The sequence below is a fragment of the Mesoplodon mirus genome (assembly GCF_964341445.2).
Source record: "Mesoplodon mirus genome assembly, chromosome: 6".
NCBI lineage: Eukaryota > Metazoa > Chordata > Mammalia > Artiodactyla > Ziphiidae > Mesoplodon > Mesoplodon mirus.
The window spans coordinates 8921819-8940239 of NC_138982.1; the positions used below are offsets into that span (position 1 = coordinate 8921819).

Here is an 18421-nt window from a genome sequence, read left to right on the forward strand (position 1 = left end):
TTTTGACTAATTAAACTATCAGTACTTAACGTCTTCTACAGTAGTAATGCTCTTGTTAATTCCTTTATTTCTAAACTTGTACAACTCATGGCACATAAACATTAATGCCTATGTATCTTAATTTGGACTGTATTTTTCTTTAGTGGCTTTTCCTTTGAGTTCTCTTTTGAGTTCCCTCTCATCCAGCATTGTCGATGACTCGTTCTGGAATTCTGAGCACATCATTTTACCCCTCAGTCTAGGTGCCAGCTCTCTTGTCTCTGGAGAGAGGAGTGTGGCCTGGATTTTAAAAATGTTATAAATCATTAAAATTGATTGTGTCTCGATTCCTTTATTGGGGTACCTATGTCTAAGAATGAGGTAATCAATGTGGATCTGCTTTGGAAAGTATAAAATGGTTGGCAAATATACAGTGCTGCTATTAATTTCTGTAATGCCAAGATTCTGGTGAGAGAAAATTTCCAGAGCTGGTCGTGGGTACTGCTTTCTTCCATCCTCTGATAGCATAGGTACCTCATAGTTCTTGGGCAAATATCTAGTTGTACTATGAGGGTGTCCATCTCTTGGGAGTAGGAAAAAAACTCTAACCTGTTATGTTTGGCTGGTAGAACCCTTCATTGGTAGCAGGCAGGCTGTTAAAAGAATGATAAAACTGTGGATTTGTTATCTAGTGGTACTTTTTAAGAAAACTGTGTTAATAATTTGATAGTTGTTAGTTCTTTGTTATATGGCATCCTTTGCAATTGTTTGAAAATATTTTTCAGTACTAATGATTTTTATCCATAATTTATAGAAACTTAGGATTTTAGGAAAGATTTCTATGGATCCTTGAAAACACCCACATATAATGATAATTTCTTCTTTTGCTTGTTTTGTTAATAAAGAAATGTCAGATTTGGATTCTGCAGGTTGTAATATAAAGTACCTCAGAGATTCAACTCCTGAAAATACTGGTTTAATTTTTCCGCATAAAACATGAAGGCTTTAAGTGTGTTCAAAGCACAACCAGTGTGTGCTTTGGAGGTTAAAGTTCAAACACTGACATGGAAACACCCTGGTAGGACTCCACTGCTCACTTGGACACAGGTTGGACCAGAATCTCTGTGTCTCTGTGAATCATTTACATAGACATTCTTGACTAGAATCGGGGAGAAATTTATGTTACCTCCTATAAACTAGGAGGTAATGCCCGGTTTATTCCAGAGCACTTAGAAATGACTCATGGTTTCCTGTTCCCTGACAGCACTTTGGTGTTGGTATTGAGGCATTCATTCTGAATGAGATATTTGGCAATATAGGCAATAACAATCTAGGCAATTATCTCCCTGGTGTATACTTTCCTGTGACCAAATAATACGTAGAAAAAAGGAGCAAAAAGTACTTTCCCAGAGACAAAAAAAATGTGATGTGAAATAATTCATATCACTTTCCCAAAGCTCATTCAAACTCTTCCGTCCATTGCCTGAGTTTCTATAAGACACATCCCACTGTGTCCACACTACATCCTAACAGTTTATACTGACAAGAAGGGTTCTAGGGCAGCTTCTAACAGGAAGAGGCCACAGGGTATATAACTTGAGATATAGGGATGAAAGGGGATGGATGGACACCACCACTGAGAAGGCAATGTATAATTAAGGACTTGGACTTGGCGGACTCCCTGAGTTTGGATCCCAGCTCTGCCACTTATTGTGAAGCTTTTGGCCTCAATTGCTTTAACTGTAAAATGGGAATTGTATTATTACCAACCTGATAGTATTGCTACAAGGATTACATGAGACAATATGTGTACTGCTCAGAACAGTGCTTGGCCGGTACTGAGCGCTCAAGTCTTCCTTGCCTTGTTCAGACTGCCATTGTGTATGAGTGCTGTGTATTGTGGTTTTGGGGTGGGGAACTTGGGAGAGATTTTATGGGTCAGGTTTATATGACCTTCAGGTGTTTTGGGTTGGGTGAGATGAGTTCATTTGGAGAGACTATTAGGATGGAATGCTTGCATTTGTTTTGGAGTCAGATTTAAACTTTTATCTTTGCTTCATGCAAACACAGAGGCGTGCAGAAGGCAAATGAGATTCTCTACAGCTGTAGACCTTGTCTTCCTGGTATCGTCTGAGCACAGGGATGGGCATGTGTCCTGAGCTCTGCCAATAAGACTCCCCATCCTGGGAATGATACTGTCCTCCACAGATGGTGGTGGTTGAAGCAACTGGAACTAGCGCCCAAAGTGGAACATTATAGTTTCCACTGTGGGTTTCCTTAGAGCTTCCTGGCACCCATCCTTCCAGAGCCTGTGTGTTTAGCCCTCTCTTGATTCTTTGAGCCAACCCCCAGTGCCCTTCCAGTGTGGGTCCTTTTTGGGCAAATTTTGCCAGAATCAGTTTTATTGCTAACAATCAAAATACCTTAATTGGCACAAATACCAATTAGATAGATTAAATGTTTCTATTGTCAGTAGGTAAGGGGACACAGATGAGGCCAAGAGTCCTAGAAGTCATAGAAACGTCCTCTTTAGAAAGTATGGCTTGGAGGATAATGTCATTTGTTTTCTGAGGTACAAAAGAAGTGAATTTTGGCTTACTTGAATGGAAAGAGGAAGTCTTCAGGCTGGCCAGCATTGGTCTGTTCCGAATACAAGGTGTGGCATGCAGCCATCTTTGGAGACGGTGGGGGTTATTTTTCATATGTCAGAGATGGAAATTACCAATAGGCAAAAGAGCTAACAGAAAAGTTAAAGGCTTTCAAAGGAGTGACACGTTTTGAATAGGATCACTCACCATCATTGTCACCAAGAAGTTAAAAGTGGATTTTTAAAATAAGTATTTATATTGTATTGCATCATTTTATCACCCTGAAAATGTTTAAGTTTCTTGAGGACAATGGTGTATCTTACATTTCTTCTGTAATTAAAAATTACATGGTGATAAAATGCTGTAATACAACATAGATACTTAGTTAAGAACTCCATTTTGTCAGACCCAGTGCTCTGTGGGGAGACCTGTAAGACTTTTCTCCCTTAACTGGGATTTGCATCTCTCTCTCTATGCTTGCTCATTTTTCAAGGTCTCAAAGGGTGCCTCTTCTGGAAAGTCTTCCTTGAATCTTCTAGTCAGAAGATTCTTCTTTTCCTGCTTATTTCATTCCAGCTTGTACTGCGGTTCTGGAGGTGACATTCAGTTGTTTTTGAGGGCTGGGCCCCTGGTTGGGGCTGTGTGTGGGGCCATGCTGAAAAGGGAATCCTGAGGCAACTCCAGGCTCCGTGGGTTAGAACTGCTATTGGAGTGACGTCGGCAGTGGGTGAAGGAGTCCCATGTGTTTGCCATTGCTGTCATCTGTGGTTTACTGACTCCCTTCCTAGGTTGTAAATTCTCTGAGAGCCAGGTCCCAGTGTTAGTCACCATTTGATTGCCTCCAGATATTGGTACAATACCTAGTACCTCAGATCTTCACAATAAACTTGTGCTAAAATGGAATGAGGGCAATAAAGGAAGTCATGGTGGAGTTTGAGCTGTGCTTAGCGACAGTAAGTGTCAGGAAGGAAAGTGATGGGACCATCAGAAAGAGGCCTCTATGGAAAGAGAAGGCCCTTCTCAGGGTAGAGTGGGAAACAAGACTTATTCACAGAGAAAGAGTAGAGTCTAGAGGCGTAGGGTTAGCCAAAATCATTGAGGCTGTACTCTGATGAAGGGAATTGTTTGAAATATAGTTTAAAAGAACAAAAAAGGACAAGAGAATATTTAGTTTTGGGAGACATCAATTTTTGGAATGTTTTCTTCCTCTAGAATTTAAAAATAGAGGGTAATTAGGCGGCTTGTATAATTTTAGATAGCAATATAGTGACATCTCAGGAAATGATTGTAAACTGGAGGTCCAAAACAACAATAAAAGCAGGAAATAGATTTGATAAAGAAGCTAATAGAGGGGGCCTCCCTGGTGGCGCAGTGGTTGAGAGTCCGCCTGCCGATGCAGGGGATGCGGGTTCGTGCCCCGGTCTGGGAGGATCCCATATGCCGCGGAGCGGCTGGGCCCGTGAGCCATGGCCGCTGGGCCTGCGCGTCCGGAGCCTGTGCTCCGCAACGGGAGAGGCCACAACAGTGAGAGGCCCGCATACCACAAAAAAAAAAAAAAAAAAAAAAAGAAGCTAATAGAGGGAAAGCAACTAGAATAATAGAAGATACTCCATTAATTCAAAGGAAATCAAGAAAGGACAGAAAAAGAAAGATAAAACAGGTGGGAAAAATAGAAAACAAATTGTAAGGTGGTAACCTGATGTCCAAACACATCAGTAATTACATTAAGTTTACATTGAGTAAATATTCCTATTTAGAGATAAAAATTGTTTGAGTGGATATTTGATGATATTAAATTGACAGTATACTGCTTATATAACAGATACGCCTTATACGCAAGGATTCAGTAAAACTGAAAATAGAAAGCACTAATCAAAAGAAAGTTGTACTAACGTCCAAGTAGGTTTTAAGGCAAGAAGCAGTCCTAAAGATAAACATTTTATAATGAAAAAGGGTCAGTCTACCAGAGGTTATAACAATTCCACATTTATATGCACCTAATACATACACACGGAGCAAGGGCAAAATAATGACCAAACAAAAAGGAGAAAGACACAAATTTGCGATCGCATTGGGAGATTTTTAATGATGAGAAAATTCTCAGTAATTGGTAGAACAAGGAGACCAAAAAATCAGGAAGGATTTAGAAGATTTAAACAGCAGGATTAAATCTTATCTGTGTACAGAAAAAAGATAGAAAGAAAGAAGGAAACGTGTCATTTCTAATGTTCCTACCCAAAGTTTATTTCAGGCCGATTTCCTTGTGAAGCCATACTACTGATAATGTATAAAAATGCTATTATAAGAATAGATGGAGAGTTTTAATTTTCAGCCTCATTCATTCCTGAATTCCTGTCTGCCATGCATCTTTCTTGTTCCCTTTGTACATTGGAAGCACATTACTGTTCCACACAGCAAATTATAGTATGGGTCCTGCTGAGGTTTGGGTTAAGTATCCCTTTGGAAACTGAACTAACTTACAGGGACTTGATGCCTGGGGTTACCTGTTTTGGGTGGGCCATGGGATAAACCTGCAAACATCTTGTGTCTTTTTTTTTTTTTTTTTTTACTCTCAGGGACTGGGTAAATTACTTGTTTTTTTTTCCTCTACCTGCAGTGAATTAGTAATGTCCTGATTTTAATGATTTGTTGATTTTGAATGTTCATTATTACAGCTAGATTGCCCTGCCCTCCTCATACGAGAAATACCTGTTATTTCTCATACTATATTACTACTCAGTTTGTCATCTTTAGCTAGAGATGACTTAAGAGAGAAGTGGGGAGAACCTTTGTAGATGAAGGGAAGGAAAAAAAGGTACAAAGAAGCCATAGACTAGGAAGCCTTTAGGCTATGAATATAATCTGTAACACTGTTGATTGCTATGGGAGCAACCATAAACTGACTGTTCGGTAGTTCACTGATACACTGAATTTCTGAGATTCGGTGTGGTGCTGGTAAAGAACAAATTATGAAAAAAAATGCTTCTTACTAGATGTAAATCTATTCAGAAAATATAATTATGGTTAATTTTCTTTCCCAATTCGGGATCTCCAAATACTCTCTATCCTTTGAGGAATTGACACCCCCCCTTTTTCCATTTTCTTTTTGTACATTATGTCTGTTATTGCTCTTTTGTTATCGATTTGGACTCATCGTTGCAAGTAATAGAAACCCAGTTTACGTGGCTTTAAAAAATATTGTTTCAAGTAACTAAAGAAACACAAAGGCATTAGCACGGTGGGATTCAAGACTCAGCCCTGCCAGGTGTGGGGTTTTCTCTTCACTCCCTGTCACTGTTTTCTGCTGAGTGTTGGTTTGGGCTTCTTTCTCAGCCCTGGGTTCTTTCCTCGTGGAGGCAAGATGGCTGCAGCTACTCTGGCCTCTACATCCTCATTAATATGGGTCCAGGGGAGTGTGTGGGACTCTCATTACAGAAAGCTCCACAAAAGCCTTCTGTTTTCTTGGCTCCAACTGGGTGATAGGGCCATCCCTAAACCAAATCACTATGGCCAGAGGGTGTGATGTGCTGATTGGCTTGGACCTGGAGCTTCACTCAAATGGCATGGATAGGTTATAGGGAATGAGTAGGACCCCAAAACTAAAATTGGTGCTGTTACCAGAAGTATAGAAATAGTTGCTGGAGAAGAAAACAAACTATGTTGAGAAAATGATACTTGAAGTGTTGATGATATTGTAACATTATACAATAGGAACTTGGGTAACACTTGTGTGTTGAATTTTCTTAGCCAGAGAAGTTCAAAGTCGGGGTGGGGCTGGGGGAGAGTAGATGGGATGTAAATAATAAACGAGAAGAAAAAGATCCTGGGATGGTGGGCAGATCCAGTTACCTGAGCTAAGAATCTGATTGATGGGCTCTTGACCTGTTGGACCCTCTTCTTTCAGAGGAGCTGACACTTGGAAATGTCCCTCATTGGGATCATATGGTAAGTGGTGCATAACCGAGGTTGGGTTTTGACACATGAAGGGACTAAATATTTTCCTCTGGCCCTTAGAATGAGCTAGTTTTCTTGAAGTGTTTCTAGAGAAACACAGCATTTCCTCCAAGACCCTTTGGGAGGCCAAGTGAAGTAACAAAATTAGGGAGGTACAGAACCAAAATTAATAGACTGGAGTTCTACTTAGACACCCCTGGTGTTTATAATAGTTCAAATTGTTTGCCAGATTTAAAAATCAGATTGCACATAAAAATATGGATTTCTGCTTCCATTTAAACATCAGGAGATCAGGCGACTTTGGCCTGATTCCTCTTGGCAACAGTCCATTGGAGCTCAGCCATGGCTTCCTCTTTTAGAGCCCTGATTGGCATGGTGGAAACATCAGGAAAAGGGGAGTTGGCTATAGGGAGAGAAGGAGAGAGGAGAGAAGGCTAGGGAGTCGGATATAGGGACCTCCTCCCTCATCTAGGACTTTAGGGACCAGGAAGAATTTTCATGGCCTTCAGAGCAGAAGTGTTGCTGAGCTTGGGGACCATGGGGTATCATGGGTCAGTAGGTCCTGAGAAGAACTGATTCCCACTTCATAGATTGTAATTTCCTCAGTTTACAAGTTAGTTATATTCATTTAATGTTGAACTTAGAGCATGAGGCTTCAGGGGGGTACTGGGGACTAAGGCCTTCCCTTTGTTTCACACTTCCAAGTGGTTCCAATCACGGTCTCCTATGGATATTCTTGACTTAAGCTTGGATCGATAAACTCTACTTTGTATCTTTTAGGTATACATTTAATGTAGTTTCCTATTTCTCAACTAAAAAAATATTATTAACCTTGGCTTTGCTAACAAAGGGGCAGAGGTTTCCCTGCCCGTTGGACAGGCTGCAGTGGAGGGGCTGTGTCTACACCATTGAGGCATGGTGGATCCATTAGTGTACCCGTCCGGGTGGAGCTAAGGGCACAGGGTGGGAGGTGAGCTTTGCACATTGTCCCTCTCTGCCTAGGCCATGCCTTTATCACTTCTGCACTTGTACCTACTTTAAGTATTTGGGTTTCAAAGCTGAGTTGGCACCTGTTTGGTGTTAGTCAGGGATAATGGGGAGAACTCTGGAGTAAGGGCCTTGTGAGAAGAGGCCAATTTTTTTTTTTTACACGCTGATTTAACCATTCAGTGAGCAACTCTAACTCTTCACACCTATTCATTCAACTGCACAAGTCAAATGACATTTGAACCTCTGGGCTTGAGTGACCCAATCCCGTACACAAAGTAGTGAAGGTCAGAGTTGTCATGCCAGCAGCTTCCGGTGTCTGTCCTTGGGAAACTTATTTTTTCCAAGTCCTTCTGTATAATCTACTTTTTTTTTTTTTTTGGTCTGAGTCCATTTTTGGACTCCAAATATTTGTTGACTCACCACATGCTTTTACATAGATATTCTGGTTTGGGTCTTGCCTGCCTCTGACTTGCACTTTGCTTTAATGAAGAAAGAGAGTTACATGAATTTTTCACATGCTAAATGCTTTTCCAAAAACTTCTGTTTCTGTTTTCTTCAAAAGTCTTTGGTCCCTGTCTCTTTCTCCCATTCTTATTTTCTCTTCAGTGCATATGTTTGCATGTGCATGTGTGTAGATACACGTGCATGTGCACACAGACACAAACCCACACACACACACACCCCTTTTAGCCTTCTCATATTGCCATTCCATATACTACAGTTGCCTTGGCTACAGTTAGAAACTTCCAACCCAGGATTATATATGATATACGCTGAATAACCCCTACAATAAGTGATATATAGTATACAAAGAGGTCCCTTTAAATCCAAATTAAAACAGCAAATGAATTAGGGGATGATTCTGATTTGTTTATGGAAGAGGTCATCATAAGATTACTTTATATCATTTATCAAAAAAAATCAATTTTAGTTAAACTTCTCAGTCATTTATAGTTGAAGCTGGTCAGCATTACATTGAATGTTGATTTAGAAGAAACATTCTTATTCATCTTTAAATCTCCATGCTTAGTCTAGTCAAATAGTACGTTATTTGCTGAGTACTTGAATGAATGAATTTAAACTCCCTTACTAGGGGCTTCGTATTGGGGCTTTGAAGTAAATGGATGTAGAAAGGTCTTGGTGGAAACTCTAGCAGCCACTCAATGCTCAGAAGGCAACCCAAGTCAGAGCCCAAGTGTACAAATGCACAGGACTATGATGAATTTAACTGCAGTTGGTCATGGAGGTGACCATCGCGGTGGCCCATGCAGTGAAGCAGTGGGGACAAGATGTAGGCGAGTTCTCTCTCTTCTTCTCTGCTTTGCCAGCGGGTTTCTTTATTTCTCTATCTGGTGTTTGCAAGAGTAACACTTAAAAGGTTCCCCTAGGGAAGAATCGGGGCTATATTATTTACTCCTTTGTGAAAGGATTAGGAAAAAGTTGACAAAAATTATTTTGCAAGATTTAGGGCAAAGACTATTTTGAAAGATTTTCAACCCATGTGGGTTCAAAAACTGCAGCGCCATCTTTGTGCCCCTAATACACAGCACGGTGAACAGGTGTTCATAAGTTGTTGTTGAATAAATAATGAGGTGAGTGAATGAAGAAGACTGATTATCGAGGTGTGGAAGCCCTCTCTCAGTCTTTTCACTCATCTGTTGATGGCGCATTTCCCACCGACCATTGTTTTGTTTGGCCCTTTTTTGACCTAGTACTATGTATCTAGTACTTTGCTCTATGAAGGGAAATATCCCTGATAACGAATTTAACTAAACTTTCCCCACGTACATAACACAGTAAGGCCATGGGGAACATAAAAAGAAGAAAATGTGTATCTTTTACCTGCAAAGAGCAAGCAATGAAGTTAGGAAGGTGAATAAGAATAAAATAGCAAAATGTGACGATTACAAGACAACACATAATCAAGAATACATTAGCGTATGTGAATAATAGATAAGAGCCAAGGTAAAGACAGAGGCGATCGTGTCTAACGCAGGTCAGAGGGGTTAAGGAGATGTGGGCATTAGTGCGTGGACTGTTGGATTGAGCGTAGGTGGCAGAGAGCATGTTAACTTGGTAGTGTGGGGAGTAATGAGATGGTTAAGACTTGGAAAAACTGAAGCGGACAAAAGCCCCAACATTAAGATAACAGTATGTTGTTACTTTTTGTTTTGTTTGTTTTTGCAGGAGATTACCAGGCCTCGCTTTGAGAGGTCACAAAAGAGTCCATTCGGAGCCAACTGCCCCTCCATCCCAGGTGTTAAACCTGTCTTAACTCTTCATAATGGTGCCTAATTATGTTTCTGGGAGTGTGCAGGCACTTAGGAAATTATTTTGCTTATTTGAGAATAACGTGAACTCTTTTTTTTTTTTTTTTTTTTTTTGCGGTACGCGGGCCTCTCACTGTTGTGGCCTCTCCCGTTGTGGAGCACAGGCTCCGGATGCACAGGATCAGCGGTCATGGCTCACGGGCCCAGCCGCTCTGTGGCACGTGGGATCTTCCCGGACCGGGGCACGAGCCCTCGTCCCCTGCATCGGCAGGCGGACTCTCAACCACTGCGCCACCAGGGAAGCCCAACGTGAAATCTTTTTCACATTACCTTTTAAAAAATAGTTTGGGGCTTGGAAAATCCCGGCTGTTGGTGATCAGATTGATCACTTTTTAGGAAACCTAGCATGGCTGCCCCTTGTAGAATGAATGAGAAAGCTGAGCTCAGTTCTGTCAGAGCAGAAAGATGCTCAGGGAAAATGTGAATTACACTGTACCCATGAATAACTTGCTTTGTCCAAAGGGCACTCCAGGCTGGTGTGTAGAATAGGAGACTAATATTTAACAAAGTCAATGGTATCCCAATTCATACTTATATTAGAGAGTCAGTGGACATTCCAGTTAACTAAAGAAAATCTGATTTGAAGAAATTAACAGGTTGATATGGAATATGATGTTTGCTTTTTGCAAAATGAATGACACAGCTCTCTACTGTGAAATGTAATTGAAAAAGGAGATTGATGGAAATATTATAGATAGATAAAAATATTTTCCAGGTTTCCTTTAAATTAGAAAGAAAACTCTTCAATTGATTTGTATTTCTTAGCTGTTTAGTTTTTCACATAGTGATTTATTCCAGTGACCCTGTGATCTATCTTCCTTCCCTCCTTCCTTCCTTCCTTCCTCCCTCCCTCCCTTTCTTTCTTTCTTTCTTTTTTAAAAAATTTTCACCTGTGATCTTTCAACTTGTAGTGGAGAGCTGAATATAGGATGTGAAAGGAAAAGAGGAGGGCTGTGGTGGGAGCTAAGTTTGTGGAGAAGGGAAGGAGGAGACAGGACTCCAGTAGAACTGCTACTCACCAGAGGTACTGAAATGCTCTGGAACCTCTGATCCTGGTCACTTCTCTAGAGAGACACCATCAAGGCTTTTGCCATAAAAAGTCAGGTAGGAAAGAAATACCACATTTCTTTACGTTCTTTTTTTTTTTTAATTAATTTATTTATTGGCTGCGTTGGGTCTTCATTGCTGCGCGCGGGCTTTCTCTATTTGCGGTGAGCGGAGGCTACTCATCGTTGCGGTGTGCGGGCTTCTCATTGCGGTGCCTTCTCTTGTTGTAGAGCACGGGCTCTAGGTGCGCGGGCTTCAGCAGTTGTGGCACATGGGCTCAATAGCTGTGGCTCACAGGCTCAGTAGTTGTGGTTCACGGGCTTAGTTGCTCCGCGGCATGTGGGATCTTCCCAGACCAGGGCTTGAACCCGTGTCCCCTGCATTTGCAGGCAGATTCTTAACCACTGCGCCACCAGGGAAGCCCAACAGATTTTATTTTGAATCTTTTATTTTGTCTACCTTCCTTGGGCAGTTTACCTAATCTTTATAGGCCTCTAATTTACTTTTGAAGGGAGGATGCTTGTTCCATCAGAGGAACAGATAAATGGTGAGCTCATGTGTGTGAGGAAGGTGGCATAGTTCCAGCCCCACTGAAAGTCCTCTCTAAATATTTGCCATTATTGTTTTTAAGACTAGAGAAGGGGGAAGAAGGGAAGAAGGGAATTTTGGAGAATGGGCTGGGGGAAGGCTGCCTGCCCTGGGCCAGTGGTTCCCTGGAGAACTCAGAATCTCAGGTGACCCGGTCTAGGACCACAGTGGGATGAGGGAAAGCAGAATAGCCGGGAAGCCAAAAGGTACCAGGAAAGACAGCTTTGATCCCTCGAAGTTGGGACCTTTGTGATTGGTAGAAAGGCATCAAAGTCTTGTTGGTCTCAGGGTTGTTTCTAATGCCTTTTTCTTTGAAACTGTCCTAAGAGCTTTAGATCCTGCCAATCATAAAGGGCTACTTAGACTAATTTTGGTAAAGCTTTTAAAGGTTCAAGGAAGTTAGAAATTTGAGGGAGGAGAAAAGATGCGATCCAATTTCATCTAAATTAAGAAGTTCATTTTTAGAATATACTTTCTTCACTTTCCAAATTTATGTTTGGTTGTGTCAGGTACACTTGAGGATTAGGAGAGGGGGAAAAAGGGGGATTTAATTGGTGAAAGAAGGTTTTACTTAAAATTATATGGGCTAAAAAAAAAAGCAGAGGAGGAAAGCAGAGTTGAAATTATTGAGGATGTATAGGGCACATGTCAAAATCCATGGGAAGATGTATCTGTCTAGAGAATTCAGCATAATCTGCCCTGTTGGTGGGTCTCTGGTCAGTGATCCTGGCCACCTCTGGGCTGCATCTTTCAGGACTGACTTTGGAAAACTATGCTCTGAGCTGTATCAGGCATCCAGGTATGTGTGTTTCAGTGTTACGTGTTTGGGTACCTGTTAGTGATGTGTTCTTCATTCCTAACACTACAAAGTGAATTCTAGTAACTGTGTATTCTACAGTGTTTCAGGACCGACAAGTTATGTGGTAAATAAAAATGAGTTGATCTAGCTAGAATTTTTTTCCCCAAAACTTTACAAAGAATTTTACAGAAGCTGATTGCTTTTAAAATTCAAATTCTTATTTCACAGGTATGTAATATATGCTTCATATATTGTGTAAGTTATTGTGTGATTATTGTACAAAGACATATTGACATGTTTTTATGATCTGATGTCAGATTATATGGGGGAGGCTGCAGATCATACTGGCCTAGAAGCAGGAATGAGACAGTCAGGTTCTGCCATAACTCAGGAGACAGTGAGAGTTATTCACTTTGGGACCTTGAGAAAGTTACTCAATCCTATGAAGCATCCCTTTCTCAATTATAAAATGAGGACAGTACCTACCTCATGGAGTGGTGAGGAGTAAGTGAGAATGGACACAAAGCATTTAGGACAGTGCATTAATCATCTAAGTCTGGGAATAGTAAGAAAAATAAATATGGGGATACTAGTTGTAGGGTCATTGAGCTTTTCTTCTAAAATTTTAACATACTACTTTGAAAATTTAATTCTCGTCCATAAAGTTTTTAAACGTCAGTTCTTTTTATTGTAGCAGAAACATTTTTCCATGGAAAAATTTCAGAGTAAGCAGTTTATCTGGGGATCATGTAACAGTCTTTTACGTATCAAATATTTTCTCAGCCAACAGTGTATATTGCTCCCAATAAGTTTATTGTGCTATGTAAAAATGCTTGTTGGGACTTCCCTGGTGATCCAGTGGTTAGGACTCCATGCTCTCAATGCAGGGGGTGCAGGTTCAATCCCTGATAAGGGAACTAAGATCCTGCATGCAGCACGGAGCAGCCAAAAAAAACATGCTTGTTAAGGCAGACTATATACTGTACTTAGTTTCTGAAGAATCCTAATATTATCATAATTTTGCAGAACCTTAGAAAAATATTGATATTGTATGTTTATGCAGAGTCTACACTTATAAAAGAGGCAATATATTTTCCATTAACCATTCTACTGCTAAATCGTCATGCCTTTGTGGAAGGCTATAAATTACTTTGCTATTTTAATCATAGTATTTTGCTTTGTAAGGAAATATAGGTGCTCTTACTTAAAATTGTAACATGTAGATATAGGTACGTATATATTAATCTTATTATCTGTCAGTGTACAATAGTGTATACTTTCAGACCACTAGTATTTATTTTATTTTTTTCCAGTGTTTTACAACAATTACTTCTATTGTTTTTCAGTTATTTTTGATTTGGGTAGGCTTATAGTCTAAAAAAATAAGTTAAAAATATACATAATGAAAAGTAAGCCCCTTTATCATTGTGCCTCCAATCCCCCATTTTCCCTCGAGAGGCAATCACTGTTACCTTTCTTTGTATCCTTCTGGAAATGCTTTTATAAATACACAACTGATACAGCTCCCCTTCCCCCAGCCATACTTATTCTTCTGCATCTTGCTTTCTTCTTTTAAGAATATATCTTAAAGACTGTTCTGTATTTTTCTCATTTAAATACTAAAGGAAGGGCTTCCCTGGTGGCGCAGTGGTTGAGAGTCCGCCTGCCGATGCAGGGGACATGGGTTCGTGCCCCGGTCCGGGAAGATCCCACATGCCGTGGAGCGGCTGGGCCCGTGAGCCGTGGCCGCTGAGCCTGCGCGTCCGGAGCCTGTGCTCCGCAACGGGAGAGGCCACAGCAGTGAGAGGCCCGCGTATCGCAAAAAACAAAACAAAACAAACAAACAAAAAACAAAACTAAAGACTTGTATAATGCTATAAACTTCTTTATCCTTATGAAATAATATCATTTGGGTAAATTGCTTTTTCACTACGTTTATGTGCTGGCTTTGTCTGATTGTGGGAGAATAAAAATATTTTATGTAATTAACAAGTGACATACATTTGAATAGGCTTGAGGGAAGAATAGAACTCCAGGTATATTTATCATTTCAAATGCAAGGTCAACACAAGGACTGTTAATTTGCAGCCTTTCTGTGGAGTGCGAATGCTAAAATTGGAGCACTATTTTTAAAACTTGAGGCAAGGGATAGAAACCATTTTGAATATGGGAAAAGATATGCAGGATATCCAAAACCACAGAGAGTCAAAGCCAGCCATGACAGAATTAGCATTTTGCAGACTGGGGGTTATCCTTAAAAATCCTAAAAGGATTGTGTCATCTCTTTCAACACAAAATGAGTATGCCTATAAATAGTATTAAATACAGTAAAACAGTGTAACAGTGAGAATTCAATAAAATTGTGGACATGTATTTAATGCTGACATGTAAGAAATTGCATCCAGGAAGTAAGAATTCCATTTACCGCCTTTTTCCTACTCACTTGAGCTCTTCAGTTTTTTAAAAACAGTGTAGAATTAAATAGTGGGCAGTGGTGTGTGTGTGTGTGTGTGTGTGTGTGTGTGTTTAAAACCCAACGATTTAATTACAGATTTAGTTAGAACCAGGCCCCAGAACAACTGTAAGAGATAGAAATCTGTCATTTTGCAACTTACTGAATGGGAGAAAATATTTGCAAATGATATGACCGATAAGGGGTTAATATCCAACATATATAAACAGTTCATACAACTGACCATCAAAAAAAAAAAAAAGAACCAACAAAACAACCTAATTAAAAAATGAGCAGAAGAACTGAATAGACATTTTTCCAAAAAGGAATTGCAGATGGTCAACAGGCACATGAAAAGATGCTCAACATCACTGATCATCAGGGAAAGGCATATCAAAACCACACTGAGATATCACCTCACACCTGTCAGAATGGCTATCAGCAAAAAGACAACAAATAAACAAATGTTGGTGAGGATGTGGAGAAAAGGGAACCCTCATAAACTGTTGGTGGGAATGTAAATTAGTGCAGCCACTGTGGAAAACAATATGGAGGTTTCTGAAAAAACTAAAAATAGAACTACCATAGGACCCAGAAATTCCACTCCTGGGTATATAACTGAAAAAGCCCCCACTAATTTGAAAAGATACATGCACCCTATTGTTCCTAGCAGCATTATTTACAGTAGCCAAGATATGAAAGCAACCTAAGTGTCCATCAACAGATGAATGGATAAAGAAGATACTCACACACACACACACACAATAGAATACTACTCAGTCTTAAAAAAAAGAATGGAATTTTGCTATTTGCAGCAACATGGATGGACTTGGAGGGCATTATGCTAAGTAAAATAAGTCAGACAGAGAAGGATAAATGCTGTATGAGATCACATATATGTCGAATCTAAAAAATACAGTAAACTAGTGAATACAACAAAAAAGAAGCAGACTCCCAGATACAGAGAACAAGCTAGTGGTTACCAGTGGGGAGAGGGAAGGGGGAGGGGCAATATAGGGGTAGGGGATTAAGAGGTATAAACTATTAGGTATAAAATAAGCTACAAGGATATATTGTACAACACGGGGAATATAGCCAATATTTTATAATAACCATAAATGGAGTATAACCTCTAAAAATTGTGAATCACTATATTGTACACCTGTAACTTATATAATATTGTACAACTATACTTCAATAAAAAAATCTGTCATTTTGAAAGAACAAAAGTCCTAAACAAGTTGGTATATAGATCATGAATGACAAATGCACCGTACTCTTAGAGGGCTTCACATAACTAAATATGATTTTTAAGTGATCGGTGAAAGTTTTAATAAATAAATCATTTCAAAAATTATGTGCTGGGACTTCCCTGGTGGCTCAGTGGTTAAGAATCCACCTGCCAATGCAGGGGACACGGGTTCAATTCCTGGTCTGGGAAGATCCCACATGCCGCGGAGCAACTAAGCCCGCAAGCCACAACTACTGGGCCCGCATGCCACAACTACTGAAGCCCATGCGCCTAGAGCCCATGCTCTGCAACAAGAGAAGCCACCACAATGAGAAGCCTGTGCACCACAACGAAGAGTAGCCCCTGCTCGCCGCAACTAGAGAAAGCCCTCGAGCAGCAACAAAGACCCAATGCACCCAGAAATAATAATAAAAAAAAAATAATAAAATTATGTGCTTACCCCCCAAATTAGGAATGTTGAGGGATGATGTTGAACCTCATATAAATATGTGTGTAAAAAAAGAGTTTCCTACTTAGCTGCAGTTCTTATTATCTTATAAAACGCTCATTTTCACTTACTTTCTGAAACACGTATAACTTTAATGTAATTAGGTGTGTTTAAGAGGAATACATGATTTGTATTCATCTATAACTTTACATTGAATAGTCAAACCATGAATCATTTTAAAAATGAGTTGTCCTGCTCTATATTAGAAGCGTTAAAAATGTAAGTAATTCTTGGGAATTCCCTGGTGGTCCAGTGGCTAGGACTCGGCACTTTCACTGTCTCGGCCCGAGTTCAATCCCCAGTCAGGGAACTAAGATCCCCGCAAGCTGTGCGGCACAGCCAAGAGAAAAAAAAAAAAAAGTAATTCCATCTTGAAATATTTATCTACAGCAATAGACATGGATCTGTACAGAGCTTTATCTGTAATGATGTTCATTGTAGCATTTGTTTATACTGCAAAATTGGAAGCAATGCAAATACCTTGAAACAAGGGATTTACCAAATAAGTTATGACATAGTACTATGTGGCCATTAAATATTATGTTGATACATACAATGTATTAGTACAAAAACTTATAATATACCCAGATTTTCACCCTGCAGTAAAGGTACAGGTGCATTTGAAAAGCAAACCAGAAAGATGTAGATAACAAAACGTACTAGTTGATATTTCTGGATAGTAGGATTGTGGCTAATTTAAAATTTCTGATTTGGGCCTTTGCTACCAATTATTTTCTATAATGAATATCACATGCTTGCTTTTCTTACAACCCAGTTTTACATCATTTTTGTTTGTTTGTTTGTTTGTTTTAGTTTGTCTCACCTGCTCAGAGTAAGAAGGGCCCTGCAGATCTGGGAAAGACCTAGCACAGGGAAAGGGAAAGGAGGTGGCAGTGGTTGAATGCTGTAAAGTTAAACATTAGAGCCACAAGCTCCATCCAAGATGATCCAGCTCTAACTTACTTTATTCTTCTTGTGGACATTATTCATGTCCTAAAATTTTACTTTCCAACCACACCCTTTATATTTTTAAATGCTATGCTTTCGTCAACTTGAAATGCTTCTTTTACTGAAACAGTGGGTCAAATGTAAATGAAAATTATACAAACCATTGAGAAATGCCTATGCCCTGGATAAGCACAGGGTGTGGAAAACCGGCGTTTCTTCCCTTTACTGAATCTCAGTTAGTGTCTGACTCACCTATGCTGGGAAAGAGTATTATCAGGGGATCTATTCCTAGTTGTTTCTTGTCAGCCAGACCTCTCAGGTGATTTCTTCTAGATATTTTACTGCCTGTGTCCTCTGTTATTGCTTAGGTAAACGTTTCCAGAGGGCTAACGTTCTTTTTCTAACATTGCTTTTCCTAGATATAAAGACCTGAAGGTAGTCTTTCCTACTCAGAGATGGAGAACAGCACCACCACCATTTCTCGGGAGGAACTGGAAGAACTACAAGAAGCATTTAATAAAATAGGTATGCTTGCGAAAAACTAAATACGCAGTTACTATTCTGCTCGATACCAGCCTTCCAGGAATGGAACAATACCTTCTATTGCTTCCACCACCACCCCTTAACCCCCAGGTTTATTCCTTTTTTTTTTTTTCCCCATCTGGGCTTCACTGGATTCTTTCTTTCTTTCTGAAAGATAGACTAAGACTGGCTTGAATTTCTAGGAGAATCGGACTTTGAATTCTTTGATCATGTCTTTGCAGAGAATACGCCAGGTTAATGAATGACAGTGTAACTGAATATGCGTAACATGACCTTCTCATTACAGAGAAAATATAGAAACACTTCCTTGTCTGTAAACTGAACTCTGGCCTCCATGTGTTTGTCACGAGCAATAACATATTTTGCCTTCATGCAGAATATTTTAAAATCTTGATATAGTTTTTATTTTATTTTTTTTAATCTTTTAAAAATTTATTTATTTAATTTTTTTCTTTCTGGCTGCA

General features: G+C 39.8%; 1 protein-coding gene across 2 annotated transcripts in view; it reads left to right on the top strand.

The window, feature by feature from the left end:
- PLS1 (plastin 1) overlaps window positions 1-18421 on the top strand; it is a 106592-nt gene that overhangs the window by 36477 nt on the left and 51694 nt on the right. Inside the window, exon 2 of one of the 2 annotated variants that reach the window (XM_082626033.1) lies at window positions 17834-17939. In XM_082626033.1, coding sequence (XP_082482159.1) covers window positions 17870-17939 — 70 coding nt within the window. In that variant the 5' untranslated portion in view covers window positions 17834-17869. Of the gene's footprint in view, window positions 1-17697; window positions 17940-18421 lie in introns of those variants that run through there. The other variant, XM_082626034.1, reaches the window with a different exon arrangement.